Source organism: Spea bombifrons, chromosome 2 (genome assembly GCF_027358695.1).
Source record: "Spea bombifrons isolate aSpeBom1 chromosome 2, aSpeBom1.2.pri, whole genome shotgun sequence".
In the NCBI taxonomy this organism is placed as follows: Eukaryota; Metazoa; Chordata; class Amphibia; order Anura; family Pelobatidae; genus Spea; species Spea bombifrons.
This window is the reverse complement of record NC_071088.1, coordinates 28,439,964-28,460,356: the sequence shown is the minus strand read 5'-3', so window position 1 is coordinate 28,460,356 and position 20,393 is coordinate 28,439,964. Positions and strand designations below refer to the sequence as shown.

The 20,393-nt window shown below is 38.7% G+C and overlaps 1 protein-coding gene across 1 annotated transcript in view; it reads right to left on the bottom strand.

The window, feature by feature from the left end:
* Nucleotides 1–5,308: 5,308 nt before the first annotated feature.
* Nucleotides 5,309–20,393, bottom strand: part of MAP3K15 (mitogen-activated protein kinase kinase kinase 15) — a 65,175-nt gene continuing 50,090 nt past the window's right edge. Inside the window, exons 16-30 of the mRNA XM_053457312.1 lie at nt 17,046–17,173; nt 16,502–16,632; nt 15,587–15,692; nt 14,418–14,575; nt 13,927–14,110; nt 11,563–11,589; nt 10,551–10,731; nt 10,029–10,203; nt 9,159–9,344; nt 8,593–8,698; nt 7,993–8,200; nt 7,106–7,218; nt 6,446–6,552; nt 6,285–6,361; nt 5,309–5,783 (exon numbers count right to left, since the gene is read on the bottom strand). Of these exons, the coding sequence (XP_053313287.1) occupies nt 5,705–5,783; nt 6,285–6,361; nt 6,446–6,552; nt 7,106–7,218; nt 7,993–8,200; nt 8,593–8,698; nt 9,159–9,344; nt 10,029–10,203; nt 10,551–10,731; nt 11,563–11,589; nt 13,927–14,110; nt 14,418–14,575; nt 15,587–15,692; nt 16,502–16,632; nt 17,046–17,173 (1,966 nt within the window). The 3' untranslated portion in view covers nt 5,309–5,704. The remainder of the gene's footprint in view (nt 5,784–6,284; nt 6,362–6,445; nt 6,553–7,105; nt 7,219–7,992; nt 8,201–8,592; nt 8,699–9,158; nt 9,345–10,028; nt 10,204–10,550; nt 10,732–11,562; nt 11,590–13,926; nt 14,111–14,417; nt 14,576–15,586; nt 15,693–16,501; nt 16,633–17,045; nt 17,174–20,393) is intronic.

The following is a 20,393-nucleotide window of genomic DNA, read 5'->3' as shown; positions in this document are numbered from 1 at the left end:
TTTAGCCCCGCCCCTCATCTGCGAGTGAGCGGTTGTGCAGATTTAGCCCCACCCCTCAACTGCGAGTGAGTGTCTGTGCAGATTTAGCTCCGCCCCTTATCTGCGGGAGAGTAGCTTGCAGATTTAGCCCCGCCCCTCATCTTCAAGGGAGTGGCTGTGCAGATTTAGCCCCGCCCCTCATCTGCAAGTGAGTGGTTGTGCAGATTTAGCCCCGCCCCTTATCTGCGAGTGAGTGGTTGTTCTTTGCCATGAGGTGCCATGTTGAACTTCCAGTGACCAGTACATGAGAGAGTGAGAGCGATATCACCAAATTTATCACACCTGCTTCCCATTCACACCTGAGACCTTGTAATACTAACGAGTCACATGACACAAGGGAGGGGAGATGGCTAATTGGGCCCAATTTGGACATTTCCATTTAGGGTTGTACTCACTTTTGTTGCCAAGGTTTACACGTTAATGGCTGTGTGTTGAGTTATTTTTAAGGGAACAGCAAATTTACACTGTTATACAGTGTCATTTACAGTGTCATTTCTTCAGTGTAGTCACATGAAAAGATACAATAACATATTTACAAAAATGTGAGGGGTGTACTCACTTTTGTGAGATACTGTATATGTGGAATTTCTGAATGGCCCAAGTGATCACCAAAGCTTCCTTATTAATTTAGGAATATTTTTTTAAAGATGGTGTTAATGAGTTTGATGCGAAAGCTACGGATTGTTCTGATCCATCATGCATGACATGAGAAAGTACTGCGCCTTGTCCATATGGTTATGCATCACATGCTATCACTAAGGGTTTCTTCAGGTCATAATGTACAAGTGCTTGTGATTTAAGAAGTAGTTTCTTTGATTATATAAAAACGGTTTGATAGTCCCCATTTTGTATTATTCTCCAACAACCGAGGTTAAGTAGTCCCAACTCTAAACTGAGTTACATTATTTGGAATAGAAGCATGAATTAGAATTACATTATTTGGAATAGAAGTGGATCAGCTCTGCGCTTCATCTGCGACTAAGTGCTCATGCAGCCTTTGCTCTGCCTCTCAACTTTGAGTGGCTATATAGATTTAGTTCTGCCCCTTATCTGTGAGTGGTTATGCACCCTTAGCTCTGCCCCTCATCCACAAGTCAGTGGCTATATAGATTGAGCTCTGCGTCTCATCTGCTAAACCCTTTACCTGCAGGTCAGTGGTTATGTAACCTTTGCTAATCCCTTTACCTGTGGGTCGGTGGTTATGTGGCTGTGCAGCCTTAGCTCATCTGAGTGAGTGAGTGAGTGGGTGGCTGTGCAGCCTTATCTCTGCCCCTCATCTGTGAGTGAGTGGCCATGCAGCGCCTCATAGTAGTTGTGCGGATTTAGCTCCGCCCCTCATATGCAAAAGAGCTGTTGTGCAGATTTAGCCCTGCCCCTCATCTCCGAGTGAGTGGCTGTGCAGATTTAGCTCCGTCCCTCATCTGCGAGGAAGTGGCTGTGCAGATTTAGCTCCGCCCCTCATATGCGAGAGAGTGGCTGTGCAGATTTAGTCCCGCCCCTCATCTGCGAGAGAGTGGCTGTGCAGGTTTAGCCCTGCCCCTCATCTGCGATTAAGTGGTTGTGCAGATTTAGCTCCGCCCCTCATCTGTGAAGGAGTGGCTGTGCAGATTTAGCTCCGCCCCTCATCTGCGAAGGAGTGGCTGTGCAGATTTAGCTCCGCCCCTCATCTGCGAGGGAGTGGCTGTGCACATTTAGCTCCGCCCCTCATCTGTGATTAAGTGGTTGTGCAGATTTAGCTCCGCCCCTCATCTGCAAGGGAGTGGCTGTGCAGATTTAGCTCCGTCCCTCATCTGCAAGGGAGTGGTTGTGCAGATTTAGCCCCGCCCCTCACCTGCAAGTGAATGGTTGTGCAGATTTAGCCCCGCCCCCCATTTGCAAGTGAGTGGCTGCGCAGATTTAGCCCCGTCCCTCATCTGCGAGTGAGTGGTTGTTCTTTGCCATGAGGTGCTATGCTGAACTTCCATTGACCAGTACATGAGAGAGTGAGAGCGATATCACCAAATTTAACACACCTGCCCCCCCTTCACACCTGAGACCTTGTAATACTAACGAGTCACATGACACTATGGAGGGGAAATGGCTAATTGGGCCCAATCTAGACATTTCCATTTAGGGGTGTACTCACTTTTGTTGCCACGGTTTAGACATTAATGGCTGTGTGTTGAGTTATTTAGGGAACAGCAAATTTACCCTGTTATACAGGCTGTACACTCACTACTTTACATTGTAGCAGAGTGTCATTTCTTCACTGTAGTCACATGAAAATATATAATAACATATTTACAAAAATGTGAGGGGTGTACTCACTTTTGTGAGATACTGTATATGAATGGCCCAAGTGATCACCAAAGCTTCCTTATTAATTTAGGAATATTTTTTTAAAGATGGTGTTAATGAGTTTGATGCGAAAGCTACGGATTGTTCTGATCCATCATGCATGACATGAGAAAGTACTGCGCCTTGTCCATATGGTTATGCACCACATGCTATCACTAAGGGTTTCTTCAGGTCATAATGTACAAGTGCCTGTGATTTAAGAAGTAGTTTCTTTGATTATATAAAAACGGTTTGATAGTCCCCATTTTGTATTATTCTCCAACAACCGAGGTTAAGTAGTCCCAACTCTAAACTGAGTTACATTATTTGGAATAGAAGCATGAATTAGAATTACATTATTTGGAATAGAAGCAGATCAGCTCTGCACTTCATCTGCGAGTAAGTGGCCATGCAGCCTTTGCTCCGCCTCTCAACTTTGAGTGGCTATATAGATTTAGTTCTGCCCCTTATCTGTGAGTGGTTATGCACCCTTAGCTCCACCCCTCATCCACAAGTCAGTGGCTATATAGATTGAGCTCTGTGTCTAATCTGTTAAACCCTTTACCTGCAGGTCAGTGGCTATGTAACCTTTGCTAATCCCTTTACCTGTGGGTCGGTGGCTATGTGGCTGTGCAGCCTTAGCTCCGTCCCTCATCTGAGTGAGTGAGTGGCTGTGCAGCCTTATCTCTGCCCCTCATCTGTGAGTGAGTGGCCATGCAGCGCCTCATCCGGGACTGAGTAGCTGTGCAGACTTAGCTCTGTCCCTCATCTGCAAGTGAGTAGTTGTGCAGATTTAGCTCTGCCTCCCACCTGCAAGTGAGTGGATGTGCAGATTTAGCTCCGCCCCTCATATGCAAGAGAGTGGTTGTGCAGATTTAGCCCCGCCCCTCATCTCCGAGAGAGTGGCTGTGCAGATTTAGCTCCGCCCCTCATCTGCAGGTAAATGGTTGTGCAGATTTAGCTCCGCCCCTCATCCACAAGGGATTGGCTGTGCAGATTTAGCTCCGCCCCTCATCTGTGATTAAGTGGTTGTGCAGATTTAGCTCCGCCCCTCATCTGCAAGGGAGTGGTTGTGCAAATGTAGCCCCGCCCCTCATCTGCATTTCAGTGGCTATGTTGCCTTAGCTCCGCCCCTCACCTGCGAGTCAGTTGCTGTGCAGCCTTAGCTCTGCCCCTCATCTGCGAGTCAGTGGCTATATAGATTTCGCTCTGCCCCTCATCTGCAAGTCAGTGGTTATATAGATTAAGTCAGTGGTTGTGCAGCCTTATCCGCGAGTGGCTATAATGATTTAGGTCCGCCCCTCACCTGCGGGTCAGTAAGACGAAGGAACCTTTGCTAAACCCCTTACATGTGGGTCAGTGACTATGTAGACTAATCCCCGCCCCTCATCAGCGGGACAGTGGCTATGTATCCTTAGCTCCGACCCTCATCTGCTAATCAGTCTATGTAGCCTTAGCTCTGCCCCTCATCTGCCGGTCAGTGGCTTTGCATCCTTAGCTCCGCTACTCATCTGTGAGTCAGTGGCTATGTAGCTTCACCTTAGAAGGATACATTTTATTTACACAGTTTAATGAATAAACACATTTCCTGCTATTAACCTGCGGGTCATTAGCTATTCAGCCTTGGCTCCGCCCCTCATCTGTGAGTCATTGGCCTTGCAGCCTTAGCTCTGCACCTCATCTGCGAGTAAGTGGCCATGCAGCCTTTGCTCCGCCCCTCTACTTTGAGTGGCTATATTTAGATTTAGCTCTGCCCCCTCATCTGTGAATGGTTATGCACCCTTAGCTCCATCCCTCATCTGAAAGTCAGTGGCTATATAGATTGAGCTCTGCCCCTCCTCTGCTAAACCCTTTACCTGCAGGTCAGTGGCTATGTAACCTTTGCTAATCCCTTTACCTGCGGGTCGGTGGCTATGTGGCTGTGCAGCCTCAGCTCCTCCCCTCATCTGAGTGAGTGAGTGGCTGTGCAACCTTACCTCCACCCCTCATCTGTGAGTGAGGGGCCATGCAGCCCCTCATCCGGGAGTGAGTGGCTGTGCAGACTTAGCTCCGCCCCTCATCTGTAAGTAAATGGTTTTGCAGATTTAGCCCCGCCCCTCATCCTTGAGTGAGTGGTTGTGCAGATTTAGCCCTGCCCCTCATATGCGAGGGAGTGGCTGTGCAGATTTAGCTCCGCCCCTCATCTCATCTAACTCATCATCAAAACTTAACAGAATTTCCTCTTGATGTTCAATGTTCAGTTAGTTTTACACATGATCGTAATCTGTATTTTGAAATTCCTAATGCTTTTATCCATTCTCTTCCATATAAGAATGGTCCTCGTCCTTTCTTTACAATATAAATAGCGGTATTAACTATTTTAGTTATTTCGCATTGTGTGACAGAGACCTTTGCACAGCCCATAGGCACAAGTATTTCTTTACAATATACCTGTACGTAAAAATGAATCTGTTCCACTGCAGCAGTGTCTAAATCCATTGTTAAGTATTTGCCATTAATATCTGCGCCATTTCAGTTGATCCTTTATCCAATGTACAGTATATATATCTCATATATATATATATATATATATATATATATATATATACACTCGTTTTTCAAACTCATCCTCAGAATTGGAATTATTATTTTTGTCCATTCTATATATTTTTCGATGGTATATGGATTGCTTGGCTGGTTGTTTTGTAAACTACAGCAATTTCAATCAGTAAATATTCACCAAATCCACATGTGCTTGCAGGTTTTCTTAATGCCACAAGGTATGTTTTAACATCTTCCCCCACATATAGTATAAAATTGGTATCTTTCTGTTATTTAGAGTGGTTTTGGTTGGAAAGGATCTCCCTAACTGGTCTGTTATCCTCATTGCCCACAAACCATGATGGTGGGGCAGCTATGCAGAACAGCGATATTGTACCTGAAAATGGGACTGTCTTGCTTAAAACAGGGCACCTGGACTATATGTCGAGTGATATTTGACATTTTTTAATAAAAAAAACATAAGATGTGCTATATTTTATTTTTTCAGCGTCCTACCATAATCTACTTTCACTTTTGTATTTCAGCAACATCAGTTCTTTAATCAATAAACAGTTAAAAAATGCATCAATATCATTTTCTGAAATCTTTTGTCTTCCACATACATTTCACATTAGCAGCTAAAATACTTGACAGAAAAAAAACTCTACTTAGCAGACAGCTTTAGCAGAGAACATTTTTAAAACATCTACGCTTAGAAAGACACAAAGAAGTCTTTATTTATACAGAGATATACAACATTTAAATAATTTAAAGTTTGGAATGCTTTGGTACATGTTGCAAATGCCACCATGTCAAGCTATTTCTAAGGTCAATTGTCCACGCCAAGGTTTTTCTGGGACTTCCTGTATTTTAATATCGCTCTCCAGATTCTACAAAGATGTCCACCCCTGGAAGACACAGAAGATAAGTGATGGTGCATCACGTCGCCTTGAAAACACTTCATAATAAATAGTTTGAGTCATTTGGAACAGCTATTACCCAGGAACATGTAATGTATTTCACTTTAAGCCACTGTCCACAAGCTAAAGGGGGAAGTCTGTTAAGGTGCCGTTGACAATAAGTCTCACGGTGGGATACTCCAACATCTAATGACTAGCAACTTATTATTACCATTATTAATATTCATCAGTATTGGTCCAATGACAATAGTTTAAGAAGTAGAGCAAGCAGATGGGAGCAATATCAATCTAAACCAGTGGTAGAGTAGTGCTTATTTAAGTTACAGTATCTTCTGGCCAAAAAAACTGGTCCCAGGTGTAACAAATTAACTCATCTACAGTCCCAAACCAACCAGTGAGCACAAGCTATGTATCATTATATGTTGAATCGTTTGTCAGTAGCAAGTCTCTGACATTCCTCATGTTTATGGTATACGCAACTGTTCATACCTGAGTCTTAAGCTTCTTAGATCATCTTTGGTGATCTCATTCAGGACATCTTGAAGAGTATATTCTTCTTCAATGAACTGTTAAATCAAATTATAAGTGATGAAATAAATCAATAGGGTGGTATGCATGCAGGAGTATTAAATCAGTCAATGATCAGTTACCTGCTCCATTACATCTTCTGTTGCCCCTTGTTGCCTCAACCAATCAATGAGCTCTTGGTCTCTGACTTTTCCAATAGATACGTAAGTTGTGGTAGTTTTTGGAACATCTAAAACAGAATTTGGTAGCAATCCGATTATTCTGTGTTTCTTTGAACCATTCTGCTAAAACAACAAAGCACCCCCCTGAAGTCTAAATCTACTAAGACCGAAATGCTATATTTTCTATCAATATTATCTATCCAACTACATCACACTACCAATGATGTACTCAAACATTTCACAAGTTTGATGTCAGCCAAATTTACATAAAAAGTCTGTGGCTTCAATGAGGTATCAAACATCTGATGAAGCCCTTCACCAAAATGACTGCCCAGCCCTGGCTAAGGTAACATACTAAGGGATCATCAACTATCCCATTGTATACTGCTTTTCCCTAAAAACATGAATCTAAAACATTTTTATGGACTTCCACATATTTGCAGGCAGGGTTACATGCTATTGGCACTATGATAATTTGTTACCGTTCCCATTTGTCCTATTAAAGTTAACACATAATACATACATACAGGGCCAGCTCAGCCTTTTTAAGTAGCGGAACCTGCCAGCATTGATCTTTCATAATAAATAGTGATCTGGTACGTTGAACGTATATATATTTACCATTAGGGTTGGCCTTTATCGGAAGAAGGTGTAATTCATGGTTTCTCTGTTCCAAACATTGCTTTAAAAGGTAATGGTATTCTCTTTCCTTTTGCAGTAGATCTTCCAGTAATCTATGAAAAATGTATAGGAGAGTAACTATAATTACCACTTTCTGGGTTGAGTTCAATCACCAGAGGTGTGTGCGTGTATATATACTGATATATATATATATATATATATATATATATCATAAGCAATTGAATAGCAATTATCCTATGCTCTACAAAATTAAAACTGAGACATTTTATCTCAATTAATTTAGGTTAATACATGTTTGTTTTTTTAATTCCTGCTTTTTCTTATTAAATCCAGACGACTTTTCTGGAGTCAGAAAGCAGTCTTGTTTATACCTGAAAATGTAGAAACAAATGTAGGACACATTTAATTTTAAATTTGTTTAAAAAAAATTCCTCAAGATTTTGCCACAAAATTGTTCAGAAACCCACAGCAAACGAGTGAAAAGACGTTGGTCTATTTCCATTTGAAATAAAATATTCAGCCAGCAGAATCCTTTCCAGGAACTTGTAGAGGATTATACAACAGTCAAATATGCAACTACAACACAGAAAACCACTAAGTGAGCTTTAAAACCAGAGTTATCGAAATAAACTTGAGGAAAGTTGGATGATTCTCAAACGCACTGAGAAGTCATTATTCACACAGGAGATGATTTTCTACAGCTTCTTCATGCACCCACGTAGTTCTGCACCGGCAAGAATCCCCAGTAGACGAGTTAGTTGAGAAGATGTCAGATCCATTATTTCAGGTTTGTCCCCAGAGAGGACTAAGTTCACCAGACTGGATATTAAATCATAAATGTGCTGTTGTGCCTTTTTATGTTTTACCTGTTGGTTTCTTGCCTGAGTTTGCCAAGCTGCAGGTTAAGTTGCTGGCCTTGTGTGTCATGGGAAACCACCGAACTGAGAGTGCTGACTCCAGATGTAATTACCACTTCTTCAGCGTTGTTTTGCTGCACCGGTTGATAATCTTCATCCTCAACTTCTTTTTCAACCCCTTCGCTTTCAGAAGCAGGGCCCAAATGGGCTCTAAGTTCTATGTGGAAGGTAAAGTTAGAGCACGTTATAGTGATTGATAAACCAATGAGCTGGTTGCCGGCTAAATATGAAAACATGTCTTCCCTCTATCTAAAAGAAAACGAATAAATATATGTATTCTTACAATATACTTGTTTTTTTCTTTCTGTAGCTTTCAGCACAGATTAAACTTTTTGACTGGTGCCACAGCGTTATATGTTGTACCAGTTATCTTTCCAGTGGTTACCACATTGTAGGTACAGAGAAAAATGCTTCATATCAGCCATACAAAAGTAAAAATTTAGATATGCTTTTTTCCCCTTTTCACTCATCCATAAAAAAACAAAGTTTTTTCTTCTGTTAACAAAATTCTCAGCATCTGCACACAATTCCTTGAAGGAATGAACCTACCAGGAATAAGGATGGTGACAGCTGCCTGAACCGCCCGACGAATCATATTATCCATAGCAAACATCCAGTGAGGCCGAATCAAATGGTTCCTCAATACTTTATTGACCTGTTAAGATATTTAAAAAATCATAATCATGTTCAAAACCAAGGGTTTTCTTTTAAATTGATTTTCATAATTGTTACTTCATTTGGACACAAAAAAGTATTTGCAGGTTTGAGTGGATTTTTTTGTTGATACCCGTGATTTATTACATTAAGAAATTGCAAGGTAACTATAGAACGTCAGCATCCAGAGTCAAGTAAACCATCAATCAGGTCCTAGGTATCAAATTAACAAGCAATCAGTTCATAGGATAACGGAAGGGACAACATATTACACGCATATGAGCGCCACAGTGGGAACACACAGCATACAGTACATGTGACTCATGGCAAGGCCTAGAACATTCCAAGGTGCAGAAATGTGTTCTATGGTATTATATTATCATTATCTATGAGATTGTACAGTGAGTGAACACTGAAAATGGCAAAACACTAGTTGTATTCAAAGGCTCTGGATCACCTACCGCATCCTGAAATCCAAATAGCACGAGCTGAATCTGGTTGATGGATGTGCTATCAAAGTCAAGATCCACTTTAAGCTTGGATATGGTGGAGGCCATGACTCTGTGCTCAGGGGAACGAATAAAGTCCCTCAGTATGTTGATGATTTGTTTGATATGAGTGACTGACAGCTGCACATCTTCTGAAGTCTGCAGGATGTAAAGTAAAGCACAGTCCAATCAATAAAAATGTGTACAAAATTGACGGTACCACAAGCAACAAGCATTAGCATCTCCCATTAAGCTTGCACAAGGGATGTGATTCGGTCTCACTGTGGGTTATAAAACATTACTTACTTCTGGAGCCTTCATAGTAGAGTGTGTAAAACCATACAAAAAAACATACAAAATGATAGGCACTCAATAGCCTGTCCTACGGTGTATCCCTGCTCGGTAGCATCTCAAGTTTTATCTCAGTTTTAGCTACAAAGGAAGGATCCCCATCAACATATTTGTCTGATATTGCCCTAAGGGCAGTCCAGAACCTGAAATGTGAGGCAAATTTCCCTTGCACTTGGGAACCAACAACTCCAGACACACATTTCGACCTTCAATGGCCTTGTCGGTGAGGTCCACTTGGTATACCTCTAGGCACTAGAGAGCAAGGAGATCCACATCTGGATGCACCTTTCACTTGGGGTGGGCCCCAAGAGATCCCCAAAGGGTGAAATATCATACAAAACAAGTTTGAGATGAACTTATAAGGACAGACAGTTTCTGAATAGCTTGTCCTATGGAGCATTCCTGCTCAGAAGCATCTGAAGTTTTGGCTTAAGCCATTGTAACATATGGCTACCTGTTTCAGACTACACTTTCTTCGTAGCCATCTCTTACCTGAATTAGACATTCTTGGAGATTTGATGTCACTTTATTCTGTTCCTCCTTGAGGATTTTATACAGTATCGCCCGGCGTTCACTGTCTTTTCTCAGGAGAAACAGGCCGGAGTCTCTCTCCTCTGGAGATGGAGGAGTGCTTCGGTCTTCTGATACAGAGCTGTCATCTGGAACACTGAGTCCAAGATAAGGAAAGATAAATGTGTACTGTAAAAGAAACATGACTTAAGGAAGTTCTGAGTTTTATGCGCATGTCCCTAGTATAAATTCAGAGATACAGTGTCTGGGAAGGGATATATTCCGCTCCTGCTATGAATGTGATTAACCATGTAAGAGGTGAAGTGTAAGCACACTAGTGCACTAGCTCCAAGGAGGCAAAATCATCAAGTATGGACCATTTTAGACATTACAGAGGCTACATAAACTAATCAACAACAACCAGCTATTAAGTTATTAATGTGGAGGTACAGTATATGTGATGCTGATCCTGAAAACCGGAAGATCTTAAGAAAAAAAACTTACCTTAACAAATTTGAAATGAGCGGCTTGCCTGTTGGAACTTCTGAATTGGATCTTTTGGCCCTTTCAAAGAATAGCTCGTGCTTTGCATCTGAGTCTGGAGATACAGATCCATGCTCACTGCTGCTACTGCCGGCCAACTCTCCAGGCACTGGTAGTGGGAGGGATGCACTGCGGTTGTACTCTACAACAAGAAGAGAACTACCCATGTAACAATCTAACAATCTACGATTATTACACCTCTGTTCTAAACTGTTTCTACCAACTAAATTAATGCAAGGGTTTTTGTCGGGACAAATTCACTTTATATATTGAATTTAACAATGTAATTAAGTATAAATGCAAGAGATTTTTTTTAATAAAAATATATCAGTATGTGCCCATTTGTATGCTTTGCTAAGTGGAGGACAGGCTCTGCAGAAGACTCAGCCAGTGGCTAATATCCAGTCGCAGCACTATGTTTTTAGGAGCACTAAGCAATACTAACACAAATTATGAATAACTATACTCATGTGTCACTCCCATCACACAATACACCTCACACCAATCACACATCACTCCCATCACACATCACTCCCATCACACCTATCACACAAAACACCTTGCACCTATCACACATGGAACATGTAAGGTTTTATACATAGACTCTATACATAAAAGGCATGCAAATTAGTAAAACAATCTTGAAAATGAAAAATGTGGACTATTCTTCAATGAATAATGCAGCTGGACTTTCTGAACACCTTCAATGTTTCTCATTGAGGACAAAAATGAATATTTAATTTAAGCACTGTTAATTTATATCAGCCTTGACTTTTGCAGCTTAGTATAAATAGGATTTGAAAATAATTTGGTCATAAAAACCGTGGGGTCTCAGTTGAGGGTAAATTTGCATTGGCAGAAATGTTTAGCATAGTTTGAATTAGATAATGGAGTTTGGTGAACTTTACCAATACTAAGTATATTCTCAATTCCCCTTAACTAAAAATTTTAAAAAATAAATGTTATTACTTACCTTGTGATGCTGAATTTCCTCCACACACTGATTTCCAGTGAAAACACAGGTGATACCATAGAAGAAAAGTGAAACCAGTGAGTAAGTTCACAAAGAAGAATATTATGCCCCATCAAGGATATTTACACGATGGAACATTAGGACACACATTCCCAATTCCACAAAGCTAAAGTAATCACTGGACCCTGATAGTATAAATACAAAACTGTCATTTATAGAATTGTTTGAGAATGTTTTACTTCCATATACCTATGACATCATGATATAACAAAAGCCCAGGGGGACTTTAGCCAATATGGTTTTATGCTTCTGTAGTTTCTCTATCTGCATTGCAAGCCATATTATTATATATTGATTTAATGATTGTTTCGGAAAGTGTTCATGATTTGAGTAGTTTCTCTGTTAAAATCTAAATCACAAGGACTGATTTATTGTATTTGGGTATTTAATTCAAAGCCTCAAGACAACATGGAAAAAGATGTAGAGTCGTGTAAGTTTTCAGGAGCTTTGAGCCCATCTGCAGAAGAGTTCTGAAAGATTATCTACACCTACTTTTTTAATGATGGCCTATGAATTGATTTAATTATTTAATTTGGCATCCATGAGTAACAAAAACATAAGTTGAACTCAGTGACTCTTGCAATGTTCAAAGGGGTAATCTTTTCCACTTGAGCTTACAACTTGGCCTGATTGATCTCTTTGATCTCTTGTGCAGAGGAAATCACGGTCTTTGTTTGTGGGATCAATTAGCCAATATGATTTTTTCTCTTTAATTATATGAACAAAAACATCTTTGAGATGTTTCCATATCAGCTTTAACTGCTCATGCCTTCGATCCCTCTCTTATTGAGCCCCTTGTTTACCATCATTGGAGATATACTATCTACATGTACCCTACATGTGCCCTTTTATACCTTTCAGGCAATATCCCCTTGTGAGGGGGAAAACTATACATGGCCATTTAGTATGAAGGATTTCCCAAATCCGCTTAACGTTTTTTGCTGTTTTTCAGGACATTTCTTTTTTTTCCTTTAATTTATAGAATGTTTATATGCTTTTTGTTTTCATCGGGTGGTAGAAGTGGTCAGCCTTATGGCCACCATCTCCCCTTGAAGTCTTCAGTAGCTACCCTGTATTGGAGGGGGGTACCAAAAAGATCTAGCCCTCCATCTAGCTTCGCTATGGAGGAAAGCAAGGAACTGCATATCGCCATGAGGTGAGGAAGTTAAATGTCTGAAAGTCATTGACATTATTTCATAACTAACTGAAGATGAATAGTACACCTGCTACAGATTTTCATTACTATGGGCATCTCTTATTCTACATCTTGAATTCATAGGATTTAACATTTTACATAATAGAGTACAAAAAGTGAAGGGTTTTGATTACTGCTAAGTATTCTCAAATATTTAATTACTTTGGATTTAAGTCAACTGAGTCTACACTGTGTACTGGATTATCGTTTACAATAATTAGCTTTGCACTATGTGCTCCTGACATCATTTTTTTCACAGCTCATACAAGGTGTCTATCAAACTTGCCTGGCAGATACTTTATATAAAGATCTGCTCCTCATAGGACCACATCCAGGTATTTTTAAAGAAAATATATTTCCTAGGTCTGCTTTAGCAGATTTTAGCTCAAGCAATTTACCTTGGCTATACCTTTGTTGATTTTCAGCACTAGAAAATCTGAATAACTTAAAAATGTAATATAAACAATAAAATAGTGATGGTTTTGAGCACTGGTTTCAATAATGATTTCTTCTCAGATGTTAAAGTCATCCCATAAAAGCAATTTCCCACTTATCTAAAAGATGAACTGAACTAATATATGCCATTAATGTTTTGGATAAGTGGAACACCACCTTTACAGCACAGCTCTAAAAACAGGTAGTCCAGGCATGGTACTTTCCTTATAACCTGTCACGTTTGTATTGTGTTTCATTTTATTTTATTGACGTGCCTCACACATTTCTGTTGCTCCAGGCAAATACATACTTCTTCTTGTTTGCCAGTTGCATTGTTTGAGGGATATTGATTTTTAGGAATATTTGACAGAATATAAATGGATGACTGCCATATTAAAACTGAACCAACATGGGTAACTGCTTACAAAGTCGACTTTAAAAACTATATTGCATATAATATTCCATAAATAAAATGGTTGCTAAATAGCCAGCTAACTTTTACATATGTTTTTTTTTTGCCCATACTCGAGCCAGGTTTTGACAATAAAGCTATTGATCTTTACAATGGCTACCAATCAGTAAGCCATAAATTACAGATACATGATGATGGCTTTGTTATCCTTTCATGCATTAATTACACTCATTAAGCATGCAGGTAAGAACCGGAAGCTTACCCGAGGGTTTAAAAGCAATTTTGCTTTTCTTTCCCTTGTTTACTTGCTTCAAAAAGAAGTCCCGTAACAGGTCAGCAGCTGTTGCACGCTTCACGGGGTCAGGCTCAAAGCAAAGAAGAATGAACGATCTAGCTTCTGCCGACAGTGACTCCGGTAACTCTGGGTGGATTTTAAACATACCCACCTGCAAAGCACAGAACAAGGAAATTACAGAATTAGAAACATAGAAGGTAACAGCCCAATCTCTGAATACTTTCCTTAGCCTCTGACCTTATCTTATATCTAGCTTCTCCAGAATGGTCTAGATTTGCAAATTGTTTCTTTTCATGTTTTCTTTTCTTTTAAATCTTATTTGGCTCTTGACTGTGACCATATTTTATCTCCAGGATAGCCTTATGCCTTTCCCACTCCTAAGATTTATTTGACTAAATGAAAAAGTTACATTCCTAAAGTCTCAAACACACCAGAAGGGTAAAACCCACTCATTTTACCTTAAACATCGCAGCTTGTGGCTCACCCAGCTCATGGAATGGAGGTCTGCCAGTTGCCATTTCAATAATTGTACAGCCAAGGGACCAGATATCAGCTGGGGCACCATATCCTCTAGGCCCTTTATCAATAATCTCTGGAGCCATGTATTGTAAAGTGCCTGAAGCAAAGAACGCTTAATATGTAGAGGTTATAATGTACCAATATATGGAGAACAATAAAGTAAATGAGTGAAAGAAAAGCTGGATAGTTTGGCTGCTTATCGCAATGGGTGTATTGCCCTTTGAGCAGAAAAGGGATTACAAATCTCATAAAATAATTAAACTTTCCACAGCGGGTTTCCTTGCTAAGAACACGCCATAAGCCATACTGGAAGTATGAGGACACAGAATATTGTTCCCTCAGCAGGCTTAAAAAGGTACAGGCTTTTCCAGGATTTTACTCAAACTGGTTTAGAACCGGGGATGCTAATTAAAGCCTATCTTTAATAGGATTAAGCATCAAATCCATGCACCAAGTGACCTACTGAAAATGGCCGCCTCGCCTCAAGTTGCTTGTTTAAATGTATATGAAGGAAAGATATGTTTTCTTTGGATGGACAGAAACTAATTTGATAAGGATAGCACGATCAACCAGTAGCTCTCCAGTTGTTATTTAACTACAACTACCAGGATCATCTATTTTTGATGGTATAGATGGATATGATATATCAACAGTATTTTTTTATATTATCAACTTCTAGTTGTTTCAGGAATTGAGATTATGGATTATAGTATGGGCAGATGTAAATTGTTCACCACCTAATAACCAGGCTTGTACTTAATTGTATAACATCATTTGGACATAACATATTTATTTTTATCCATCATGGTAAAAATATTATTAGCTATAGCTAACAAGGTTTGTTGGTAGACAATCATAACGTCAGACCCCCTACTCTTAAAAAAAGACACCTATAGCCTCCCCCTATGCTCAGTCTGGAGTTATATCACCAACAGTTAGAAAAAATAAGGGAATGGGAAAAGGGAAAGGAATTAAGGTATATAACATCATAAAAGAGGGAATCAATGTGTTAATAAAACTAACTTTTGAATACAGAAATGAAAGTGGCATAACATAATTAAATAATCAAAACTATACAACTTCAACCACACAAAGATGGCGATCTCACCAGTAAATGTTTCAGTGCATGGGTTCACACCAGCAAGCCGCTTTGACGTCCCAAAATCTGAGATTTTGACTACTCCGCTGTATGTGTTCACTAGCACGTTATCTCCCTAAAAGCAAAATATAACACACCTAATATATAATATAATATCTAAAAATATAACACACCTAAATCACTTCCAAAACAGAGATTTAAAAAAGTGGATAAAAAGGTGACAGAAAGCTGATTTTTAAAAACTTTTCTTAATACTTACTGGACCACACTACTCCGGTCTGTTCGTTAAAGGTTTAGTTGATATGACAGTCAAGTCATTAACAATGTCAATCAAAAGATGATCATAATTGATGTTAACCTACCATCTTTATCATGTCAACTAACATATGGCCACAATGTGAATTTATTTGGATTTTTTCAAATCCAGTGTGAATCACTTGAATTTGAGCAACAACCAGCTCTATAGTTGTGTGAAATGTGATGCTGCTCTCGGACTAACAGTGTTCTTGTTGTTAAAGCTCACCCATTATCACTACTGGTTGATATTACCACATATGGGTATATAAAATATATTTGATGAAAACATTAGAAATGTGCCCTTGTGGCCACCATCCTATATGATAAGGATTGTCTGTCGAGCATATAAGGAAAGTAGACAAATCTGAATGCTTTTCAGAGAAAGAGGTATTCCAGGCGTCACACACTATACATAACTATACCTGGAAAGACATCAAGTGTACTTTAACAGTGTGGCCCATATAAAGGCTCATTTATGCTTAGGGTTGTTTGTTATTTTATGTACATATAGTTTAATTATATTTCTCATATCTCGACCATATTATTATACAGAAGCACAGTTTTCCCAAATTTTTTTTCTATCCAGGACCCAGCATATTCAAAACTCAAAAACATGGTTTAGCTTACCTTGATATCTCTGTGTACAATCTGGTTTTCATGAAGATACTTCAAACCTTCCAAGATCTGCTTAGTATAAAATTTTATGGTGGGCTCCTTCATGGGACCCCATTTTGACCTCAAGAGGACTGAAAGACTCCCTGTTATTTATAAAATAAAAGTGAGTTTCCTTATATGCTGTTCTATAATGTAAGTCTTAGATAAGTGAATATCAAGCAATAGACACATTTTAAATGGTTTAAGACGCATTTAGTGCATATTCTGAAACATTTTCTCTATACTTATGTTTAAATGCATGTTAACATCACTCAGTTAAATTGTATTTCAACATTTTTTAAGCATTTATGCAGATGTTATTTACATTTCACACCTAGTTTAAAACTAGCACTCCTTAATGGAATGGACGACTGGGTCACAAAACCGTTGAGCTAAATGTGTCAGCATCCATCAGACTCTTGGCCAAAATTTACATTTAATTAATGTGCCAGGTTCCTTTAACTGTTTAGTCAATTTGTTTTAATTAGGTACAGGCATGATTAATTAATAAAAATACCTCCTGGCACTTGTTCCATGAAGATTTTAATGTATCCATCTTCTGAAACTGAGCCTAGATACTGGACTATGTTGCGGTGCTTGAGATATTTATGGAGAGCAATCTCTTCATGTAGGGGTTGGGAATATCTGTAAAGGAGAAGAAATTGTTACATTTAGGACCATATTTAGAATGAAACTTCGAAAGTAAGCTTTAAAGGGTATTGAGAGAACAGGGTCACATTCCACTGGATAAGAAAAACTTAAAAATATATATGTCAAAAAACATTGAGCCATTTTTTTTTTTTTGTTTCATTCATAGGAGGAGTGAATGATGACGTAGTCACGCAGCTACGTACGTTTGAGGCGTGCTGATGGGCCGGTGGATGGAGAAGGGACAGCATGGCTAGCGCGGGAATGCTGCAGCCTTGAGAGCCGACCGCCAAAAGCCAACTGCTGACCGTCGATGGCTGATCACTGACCGCCGACCGCAAGCCGACCGCAAGCCGCCAGCCGTCAATTGCCGGTTGTTAATTGCCAGTTACTGGCTGCCGACCGTTACCCGCCAGCCGCCAGACGCCAACCGCCGGCTGTCAACCACCAGCTACTGACCGCCGACCGCTTCCCGCTAACCGCCAACTGCCAGCCGCCAGTTACCAGCCGCCGACCGCCAGCCGTCAACCGCCGGTCACCGGCCGTCAACCGCCAGTCACCGGCCATTGACTGCTGACCGCTGTTCTCCCCCTCGATGGGGGGTGAGGTGGAGATGAGGTGCTGAGCTCTGGATGTGGAGCGGAGGAGATTGTTTGATGCTGGACGGCGAGCTTTTGATTTTCGAGAATATTGCTTCATATGTTTTCTTGAGGCTGGATGCGGTTTCCAAGCGTGGCAGAGTGCCAATAAAAGCTGAAAGCGGTAATCGTGAGTTCCCTGGCCATTGGCTATTTCATTCCTGACATTTTTTAATGAAATTACCAAAATCTGAATTAAATCAACAAGAAATATAGGAAACAGATGAACGTTATATATATACATAAATATATATTTTTTTTTTTTTTTTTTTTTGTGCTATTGAAGATTATATTTTTCATCTCTTGGAATTTGATGTGTATGGATCTATATATAATATACACTAATTTGTCCTTAAAAGATTCTGGTTTAAAGGCATAAAGACCTTCAAGGTCTCTTCTCGTACAGATAAAAGTGGGCAATGATAATGCCTCCAAAAGGTGACAAATCTGGTAGGGCTGATAAAGAGGAAAAATCTAAAATGTCGGTGAAAACAAAGAAACCTCCTCCAATTAGTGCCTACTACTCTCCTAAAAGTCAAATGGATACCTCTGTTTTATCATCTAAATCATCTCCAGATCGACTAAGTGAGATTAGCATAACTAACCCGCCAGATTATATTACAAAGACCAATTTGATGATGGCTCTAGATTCTCTATATATTAAAATAAAAGCTGATCTGGATCATAATCTCAAAGAATATAAGGAGGAAATGACCAACATGAAGGTCACCTTAGCGGCTCAATCAAAAGAAATTTCTACGCTACATTTGAAAATTAAGCAGCTTCAATCTCAAAATGAAGTATTAAAAGCAGATTCAACAAGACAAGATCTTAAACTTGCAGACCTAGAAGATAGGTCACGCAGACAAAATCTTAAAATCCGTGGAATATCTGAAGATGTGATTGACTTAGAATCGTATTTAATGGAATTACTTTCAACATATATAGATTGTCCAAAATACGGTTCGATACTAATTGAAAGAGTCCATAGACTTCCGCTACCTCCTAGTTGGACACAAACAAATACACCTAGAGACGTTATCATTTGTTTTGCTAACTCCAGAATTAAAGAAGATCTAGTTAAAGAAATGAGAAGGAACCCTACCAAAATTGCAAAATTCGCATCCCTAACTACATATCTTGATCTTTCACGTGCAACCAGAATGCACAGGAAAAAATATTCTGATATTACTACCTGCTTACGACAAAATAATATTATTTACTCTTGGGGTTTCCCCACAAAATTGCGAATTAACTATCAAGGGAAAATCTATATTTGCAATGATCCTATACAAGCAAAGGACAATTTATTGAAATGGAATCTTACTATATAAGACCTAATCTATAGAAGAAATTTTTTTTTTTTTTTTTTTTTTTTTTTTTTTTATGTACCGTTTGGAAATGATGTGTTAAGTGTTATAATTTTAGTCCAGTCACTAAGTTGGTAATGTATTGGTTGGATATGATACAATTGATAAATGGGTGATAATAACATAAAAGATATAATAGATTATTTAGAATATAGATTATCACAAATTCTTAAATCATTTTTTTTTTTTTTTTTTTTTTTTTTTTTTTATGGGATTCATAGAGATTCACAGAGATATAAAAGTGTTATTAATCTTTGGATAAGATATTTTCACAAGTTAGAATTAAGATATTGGGATAGAAAAATTTAAAAGACACTGATATACACTCACGATATATTATATATATGGGTGAATAGTAATAGAGTTAGTAGAAATAATCACTTGAGAGAAGGAGACTTCTATTATGGTCATTAATATAAATTTCCTTTTTGATACATATAATACAAAAACCTATGACCATATATTAACATATACTTATATATATATATATAAACATTTTTTTTTTTTATTTTTTTTTAAATATTAGATATAATTATGGGATTTATAGAATTTCACAGAGATATATAACTATTGATAACTTTTGGATAAGATATTTTCATAAAGTTAGAACTGAGACACTAGGATAGGAAAATTTAAAAGACACTAATATGAATTTATGATATATTATATATATGGGTGGATAGTAACAGATTTATTAGCACAAATCACTTGAGAAGAAGGAGACTTCTATTATAGTTATTAATATAAATTTCCCTTCGGGTACATATATTGATAAAATCTATGATTATATATTAATATAGGTATATATGTACATATGTATATTTTTCAGGTTTAAATTTTTTTTTTTTTCTTTTTTTTTTTTTTTTTTTTTTTTTTTTGGCTTGTTTTGTGTAATTTCATTAAATATGATATTTGCATAGATAGATATAGTTTATACTATTTCTATGAAATAAGAATTGATTGTGCTCCTTACCTTCGCTCGCCTTAAAACACGTCCTCATTCCTTGCTGGTTCAAGGAATTTCTTCACACTAAGGGCGGGAATAATGTTTTTCCTGCACAGTGTGTTGGGTTTGATTGTTTTTTTTGTTTATGAGTGTTGTTGTCAAGTGTTTTCTAGTTGGAGATTGAGGGATAGGGAGCAGTGCTGGTGGAGGACGGGAAAACAAATTTTCCATGTCCCTTAAATTGATGACAATCAACGCACAGG